The 8,647-nt window shown below is 28.3% G+C and overlaps 1 protein-coding gene and 3 non-coding genes across 5 annotated transcripts in view; all 4 read right to left on the bottom strand.

Annotated features, from left to right (window-relative positions):
* Window positions 1-8,647, bottom strand: part of LOC117168218 (serine-rich adhesin for platelets-like) — a 160,783-nt gene that overhangs the window by 145,550 nt on the left and 6,586 nt on the right. For both annotated transcript variants that reach the window (XM_033353701.1, XM_033353700.1), the window contains exon 3: window positions 2,056-2,134. In XM_033353701.1, the coding sequence (XP_033209592.1) occupies window positions 2,056-2,134 (79 nt within the window). The remainder of the gene's footprint in view (window positions 1-2,055; window positions 2,135-8,647) is intronic.
* Window positions 2,220-2,292, bottom strand: Trnaf-gaa. Its single transcript has one exon. It is a non-coding gene; the product is annotated as a tRNA-Phe (tRNA).
* On the bottom strand, window positions 8,017-8,089 carry Trnaf-gaa. The gene has a single exon. It is a non-coding gene; the product is annotated as a tRNA-Phe (tRNA).
* Trnaf-gaa lies at window positions 8,533-8,605 on the bottom strand. The gene has a single exon. It is a non-coding gene; the product is annotated as a tRNA-Phe (tRNA).

Raw genomic sequence — 8,647 nt, 5'->3', positions numbered from 1 at the left:
ATTGCGATAAAGAGCCATTCTCGCTATGAGAATTTTTGAGTTATGCAAACGCACTCCTAAATTTTTACCGTTTGGTAAAAAAATAACATCATACATTGTTTTTCATTTTTGAAAGATTGTTTAAGTGTTCCACTAGGCCGTTTTATGCCTGAAAATAAGTTTGCTAAATTTTCCATTTAAAAAAAATATATAAATTTTGGACTAAAAATTCTTTAATCCCTGGAATGTATTTTTCATTTATTGAGAAATAAGCGTTACATTTTATGAAACATCAAAATTTTGTTTGAAAATATTATCGGGTTTATAGAATGCGAAATTTTGTAATTTCATTACAATAAATATTATGAAATAGTCCTTAAAAATGTTTCTTCTTGTAATAATATGCACAGCATTTTTTCTAAAATTTAAAGAAAATACTTTACTAAATGAATAAATTTAACATATTATTTATACCGGGTATCAGAACAAATTTTGAATTCCAAAGAAGCCAAAAATACACATTTTATATAACTCAAAAATTCCTATGTACTTTTGTTAGCTATAATTTACTTGAAAATATCATTTTAGCAATTTTTGAATTTTATTGAATTTCTTTGAATTCACCATGCATGTTTTGGAATTTCCTTGAAATCCACTGAATTTAATGGATTTTGTTGGGCTATCAATTTTATTAATTCACCATTAAGACTTTTTCACTTAACAATTCTTATGAATGTTATCAGATTTCTATTCACTCACATTAACCTGAATTTAATGGAATTTTAAAAATTGTAAACATTCTGTTGCAATTGCTTGAATTATTTTTTATTCATCCGGAATTCACTCTATTTTTTTAAATGGCTTTTTATAATCAGAAGTGAAGAAAACGTATGGTAGACTAATAGAGGACCAACAGTTCCTTAGACATTTGTGAACAAAATTAAATTACGTTTATGCAAAAAATTCCATTTAATGTAAACATTTTTGTGGGTGTGTACGAAGAAAAAAGTTAATTGAAGATTCAATTTGCGATTTGAATGCATGCAGAAATTCCAATGAAGACAACGAAGCATTGAATTAAAAATTTTCGATATTTCGATCTTCATATTAAATAATTGTAATGGATAGTACCTTAGAAGCTTAAAACGTAATTAATTAACATTTCCTATCAGACTCAGCTATTGAAGGCAACTATGTAATCTAATTGATATATAATAATGAAATTGCAATTCTATGACTCTTTATACTCTTTCAAAATTAAAATTTCATAAAAGTTTCATATTAATTGCATTAGCTTCTTTTTTTATATGCGAAATAAATTTATTAGCTACTCAAGAAAAATTTGCTATATTTCTTTACTTTTGATTTTGTTATTGTAAATAAATAAATATTGTATTATGTTCTTAAGTCTAAAAAATTCACGAAACAAATTAATTGTTCTGAGATCGAAAAGTTGTACAAGTCAGAACGAGAACGATGTTATATTAAAGAAAAAAAGAAAATGTATAGTTTACTACTTTACTACACCAGTTACTAGATATTATGGGAAACATTATGGTGGAGAGGACTATTTCAGAGAACTTTATTACTTAACACTCCAGAGGTCCGAAGATCTGTAGATTCCTGTGTTATTAAAGAAAAATAATTTTTTATAAGGAACACGATGAAAAAAAAACGAGACTCCCATGTATATATTTTTTTAAATTCACCTAAATCCGGATTTCAAACGGAAAATTCTCACTACATAAGGAAATATTGTTTGAACGATTTAGAGTCAAACTGAATCCTTTCGAGGAAAATAATAAAATATTAATTTCTTAGAATATTTATGAATTTGAATTAAAAAAAAATTAGGTAATTTAAAAACTAATTATCATACAAAATCCTATTTATTCATCGCACTTTCCAATTTCACCACCCGCCATGAAACGAAAATTATCGCACCTTTGCGATCACGAAACGCACCAATTAATATAAAACACAGTTTTTATTTACTTCTTATATAAAGAAACTTACTTTCCCTTAATTTTTCCGTTTAATATTTATCTTCCTAATTTAAAATGGACGGGTACTCACTCTTGTCGAGAATTCGTTTCACCTTGGTAGATTTCATTTTCCACCTGTCTTTCCGAGCTGACAATGTGTCGTTCAGTTTCTTAAAAAAAAAAGCATAAATAAAAATGAATTAATTCACATAAGACTGAGATCTAAAAGAGCGCTTTCTAAAAATGTAAAAAAATTGCCGAAACCCGGGATTGAACCGGGGACATTTAGATCTTCAGTCTAACGCTCTCCCAACTGAGCTATTTCGGCTGATGAGAGTTGGTGTCTTAGATTCGGACCCGGCCCAAGAATTAAAGAAAATTAAAATTTTCATTGAAAGAAAGCACAATTAGTTGTAATTTTACTTACATTGCCTTCTAAAATCATAAAGAATTACTTTTAAAAAATTAAATAACAGATCAACCTCTCCTTCCCTAAACATATGCCGTAATAAGGTTGTCCAAAAATTCGTCTTTCGATTTTTGGTGATCATTTGACCTTAATTTGCTCATTTTCTGGAAAAAGAAATTCCGTATTTTTTTTCGACGCTAACCCGTGCCAATGATCTTTTGAAGTTAACATGGGGTTTTAAATGGGAAAATCTCGGTTTTCGAAAAAATGGAAAAAAGAATAACTTTTAATTTTGAACCTTTCTACATCCTTTTATTGTGTCCGGAAAATACCCCAAAAAATGCAAAAAGCAGTCTTCCTTCAAATGCCTGCTAAAGACGGTATTTTTCGGAACTTTTTCAACTTGAATCATTTTTAGTCCATTAGTGAAAGGTTTCCAAGCATTTTAAAAATAGCATTGAATTGTTGAAACAATTATTATTTGTTTATATAATTTTCCCCCTGTAAGTCATGAAAATTTATATAATTAGTGATAAACGATATAAACTTGATGAATGCCAAGAATAGTACTTTTTGTTCAACATATCTGGTAATTATTTAAACAGTTGTTATGTGTTTAAATAATTTTCACATGTTCAAACAAGTTTTATGTGTTTAAACAAGTTTTCTCCTTAAAATCGTAAAATGCTATTACTTTTGGGAATTGATTATAACAATAACGCATGTTGAGAGTACTATATTTTTTTCTGAAGTATATGTAGCACTTTTTAAAATAATTTTCATTTAATTAAACAATTTTCTTCCCTGTCAATCGTGAAAAGTTATTCTTTTCGGCAATTAAAGACAAATTTAAAAAATGTTAGTACAATATTTTTTGTTGAAGATTTTATTCAATATTATTATTATATTTTATTATTAATGTAATTATTTTTAATTTTTAAATTTCATTAATCAATCGGGTTGATTTTAAGAAAGAAAGGACTATACTTAGAGCAATTGAATTCAATTGTTTAAACAATGTATGGCATACGTTTTAAGATAAGGAATTACTGAATAATAAGCGCTATAGTATAAGCAATTTAAGAAAAATTTTTTTAAAAATATGCTTAAGAAAAAAATATTACTCAACATCTGTTAGCTGTGCCATTAATTCAAGGAAATACGTTTTCACACTTTACAGGTGGAAACAGCTGTTTTAACAAATGAAAATTGTTTAAATAATAAAAAAATATCCCTAAAAATATAGATTAGTCTCAACATTCGTTAATGTGTTATTAATTCCAGAAAATAATAATTTTTGACGATTTTAAGGAGAAAGAATGATTTAAACAAATGAATATTGTTAAAGTGATTACAAAATATATTAAACGAGAAGTACTACTCTTGACATTCAGCAACTTTATATCATATTAATCCCAAAAAATAATAATTTCTCGCGACTTACAGGAGGAGAAAATCGTTCATAAAAATAACAATTTCAAAAAATACTTTTAAAAAAATACCGTTCTTAGCATGAACAAGAATTTCAAGTTGAAGAAGCAACATAGATATTTTGTTTTAAATTCTTCACGGGACACATGCATTATTTAAAAATTATTTTTATTAATGAGGGTTATCGGGGTTGCTGCAAAATCCCAATTTTGAGAGTTTCTCACTTTTACCAGACCGTTTAAAATGTTTCCATTAGGTATAAAAGCAACATTATACCAAGGAGATCAATAATGCCAATAAAAAAATACCAATTGTGTTTACATTTATTTTACGCACTTTTAGTGGCAAAAGTTATACAGAATTTTATAATGAGTCATCCATGGGCACGCGACGCTTGAATCTCGTGCTTCGCGCTCGATAATAGGTTACCTCGCGCTTCGTGCTCGAACATAATTACACCTCGCGCTTCGCGCTCTGATATTTATTCTTTGCATTTGGAATGCTTGAAAAAAACTTTATCAAAAAGACATCTTTTAGGTGGCAGTATTTATATGCGTCTTCATATCCTGAATTGTCTACCTAATTAAGTACAGTCAAAGATTAAGTTTCTCAAAGCTCTGTAGGCTTTGAGGTATACATTCTCATCGTGACATTCGCGCTGCGCGCTCGATTTCCGACAGACATTTGTGAACAGGCTTTGTTGGATTTTTTTCTCGTAACTTTCGTCGTTTTTCCACACATTTTTTTTTATTTTATTTTTTTTCAACGTTATTTTTCACGAATAAAACAAAAAGTACGCGTCCTATCAAGAAGTGATTCTTAACGAAAATGTAGATCTTTTGTGGGATAACCATTTTTGTTAATTCATCTTTTTTCGTATCCTACATAGTTTGTCCACAAAATGGGATTTTTTATTTTCCATTATTTTTTGTGCAATCAAAATTTGAATTTTCGATTTTTGAAGAAAATCCAAAAATTGGTTATGATAATCTTGTAGGGCTTTTAAAAAGAAATGTTTTTCTTCTCTTGACTTTTTTCGTATCGTGCGTTTTTCGGCTTCAAATTTTGATCTTCGGTTGATAAGAAAAATTTTGAAAACGCTATAACTCTGAGAATTTTCTTTTTATCGAAAAAAGTCATAAATATAAATTTTTTGTTCTTTTTAATAATATAAATATCCGTGCATAGAATTTTCAAATTCAAAAAAAAGTGGTCTCAAGAAATTTCAAAATGCGCTCACTTTTTGAATTTTTATCAAAAATGGCTGGTTCACGAACTCGTCCTTTCTTTTAGGACCTAAAAAAAGTGTGCCAAAGATGAATTTGATTCGTTCATTTTTTCGAGAGTTATCGTGTTTATGGATAGACGGCTGGACGGACGACCGGACGGACAGACAGGCGGACGCCATCGTGAAAACCTGATTCTCGGATTCAGGGGGTCTCGAAACGTGGAGATCCGTTGAAAAAGTGTGATGTCAAATTTCCGACAATTCTAATACTTTCTCAATCATAAATGATGAGAATGTAAAAAGATGAAATGTCTGTCAAAAATGTGAATTTTCACTAAACAATAGAACACTTAAATTTGTAATTAAAAATTTTATTTTTGATAAAAAAAAATTTTCAATCAAATAAATGAATTTTCGAAACAAATTTTGAATTTTGAAAGAAATTCTCAATCAAGGAAATGATTTTTCAAACAAGGTTAATTAAATATCAGAACAATTAATTTGCCATGAATAATTTTTTTGTAGTTTTTTTTTGAATCGTGAGAAATAGCATTAAGAACATTTAAAAAAAATTAAATTTTTTGAAAACCCATACATGAGAGGAACAAGAAAGTAAAAAACGTAAGTTGTGATGAGAATATGCCTACGCAGCGGGCCGATTTTTTATTGTTAATATCGTGTTTCACGATTAAAACACAAAATACAGATGCTATCAAAAAGTTATCCATAACAAGTTTGTAGACCTTTTTGAAATGCACAATTTTTCTTCAGTCACCTTTTTACCCATTTTGCACATTTTAAGCGCAAAATGTAATTTTTTTATTCTGTCAAAATTTGAATTTTGAATTTTTTTGAAAAAATCAAAAAGGTCTTTGAACAATCTTGTAAGACATTGAAAAAGAAACATTTTTCTTCTCTTGACATTTTTTCATATCATGCGTTATTTTGCTTAAAATGTTGATTTTCGTGTTTTTTTAAATTTTGTAAATGCTATAACTGTGGCAAATTTTGGTTTTATAAAAAAAATCATGAGGATAAATTGTTCGTCTGATTGATTACTATTAATATCTGTGCAGAAAATTTTTGTATTTTTGAAAAAAGTGGTCTCAAAAATTTTGAAAATACGCTCACTTTTTGAATTTTCACCCAAAATGGTTGACTAATGAACTTAACCTTTATTTTAGGACATTTTCAGAAAAACAATTAAATTATCAACTAAAGTGTTGAATCTTCGATTTAACAAAATAAATTCTCTAAAAAAGTATAATAGTTTATATTTCAACCAAAAAATATTTTAATTTTCACTAAAAAACAGTCAAATTGAACAAAAAAAAAACGAATTATCAAAAAATTAATTGAATCATCATCCAAAATAGGCCAATTATTGGTCTATTTTGCTCAAACGACAAATATTAATTTTTGACAAAAGAGTTTAATTTTCAAAAAAAGAAAAATTGTTCAATCTATACAGAAATAAATACTTGAATTTTCAGCCATACAAATACACGCTTTTAAACAAATAAATGATTTTTCAACTAAAATAGATCAGCTTCCAATCAGAAATGGAATAGTTAAATTTTCATTTAAAAAATTAAATTTTAACCAAAGAAGAAACGAATTTGCAACAAACTAGTTAAAATTTTAATCAAACAAATGCATTTTTACTCAAAATGATGAATATTCAACCGAAAAAATGAATTTTTAAGTATATAGTTGAATTTTCAATCCAAAAGAAGAAATATTCAACACATTATATGAATTTTCAATTAAAAATTATCTATCTTCAACCTAAAAATCAAATGGGCAAATATCAAGTTAGTAAAATTAATTTCAAATTAAAAATAACAAAAATTTTCAACAAAATAGTCAACTTTTCAACCAAAGAAATTGTAAAAAAAATAATAAGTTTGAAGTAATGGGATTCCTTTTCTACAAAAAAAGACGGTTTTGCAACATAATAGTTGAATTTTTACTTAAAACAAATGAATTTTTATATTAAAATAGACAGGTTAAATTTGCAACAAAAAAATAATTTTCAATCTTATAAAATAATTTTTCAACAAAATAGTTAAATTTTGAAAAAAAAAGTTTCGGAACTAAATTGATAAATTGTCAAACAAAAAAATTAATTTTTTAACTTTTAACCAAAATAGAACCACTTTAAACTAAGCAGTCGAGTTTTCAACCAAAAAATTATGAATTCTAAAAAAAATGTAATAGTTGGTATTTCAATGAAAAATATTTTAATTTTAAACAAAAAATCTGAATCATCAACCAAAGAAGATTAATTTTCAACCAAATAGTTGTGATCTTTAACCATAAAAGATGGAATTTCTACCAAAATAGATGAACTTTTAACTCTAAAAGTGGATTTTTCAACAAAACAGTCGTGATTATTAACCAAAAATGATGCAATGCAATTGCTACCAAAATAAATGTATTTTCAACCAAAAATACGAATTTTTTAAATAAAAGAATTACATTTTAACCTCAACTTCAATTAATAAAAAATACACTGACTTTCCTAGACCAGTTTGAAATTTTCTGACTTTCTGGAATTTCCTGACTTGTAGCAACTCTGATCATGTGGTATTGGGAATAAAATGCGGCACGATTCTTCCCTAAAATCCATTACGAGTTTAGAATAGTATTTTTCAATACAAGTGCGCGAAAATGGCAATGCCCGCACGAGTGGGAACCGAGCAGCACGCAACCCGAAGGTGGATCAAAGGGAGTCGAAAACGAGCCCGAAGGGAAAGTCGAGATGAACCGAAGATGAACCGAAGAGTGAGGTTGCTCCTTCACACGAGAAGAGGCATTGTAATCTTCGGAAAGGAATGCAATTATTTACGACTACACAACATTTTTTTGTAAGATAGAAGTTTTCTTTTAGAATTTAGACAATGTCCCTAAATAACTTTTCATTTTTTTGCAGTGGCAAGTCCCAAGACATTTATATTTTAGTAAAAAAATGGTAAAAAAATTGCCGAAACCCGGGATTGAACCGGGGACATTTAGATCTTCAGTCTAACGCTCTCCCAACTGAGCTATTTCGGCTGTTGATTGATTTGTTTTATTTAGACGAAATGGGGGAAATTTATATACTTCATCAAGGCCATGTGACGAGTGGGTCACGTGACAAGATTCATACCTTACACCCACTTTTTTATTTCCCAACTTATTTTCACAAGAAGCGCCACATCGAGTTCAAAATTTAGGATAATAAATAAGAAGCACTAAGGAAGGCGAGCCTGGTCCTAAATTTTAATAATTATGCAAAAAGCCAAAAAAAATTGTTTACAACAAAAAACTTGTTTCATAATTATACAAATTTAGGACTAGACCCACTATTTTTAGTGCTTCTTGTTTAGTGTCCCAAATTTTCAACTCGATGTGGCGCTTCGCATTAAAATAAGTTAGGAAATAAAAAAAATGTCGGTAAAGTAGGAATTTGGTCACAAGACCCATTAATCACATGGCCTTAAAAAATACAAAAGAATTGCCGAAACCCGAGATTGAACCGGGGACATTTAGATCTTCAGTCTAACGCTCTCCCAACTGAGCTATTTCGGCTGACGTTTAATCTGTTTCAGTTTAGCGAGTTTTAAGGAATTT

Source organism: Belonocnema kinseyi, chromosome 2 (assembly GCF_010883055.1).
Source record: "Belonocnema kinseyi isolate 2016_QV_RU_SX_M_011 chromosome 2, B_treatae_v1, whole genome shotgun sequence".
Lineage (NCBI taxonomy): Eukaryota > Metazoa > Arthropoda > Insecta > Hymenoptera > Cynipidae > Belonocnema > Belonocnema kinseyi.
The sequence above is the reverse complement of the archived record's forward strand: the minus strand, read 5'-3'. Positions and strand labels throughout refer to the sequence as shown.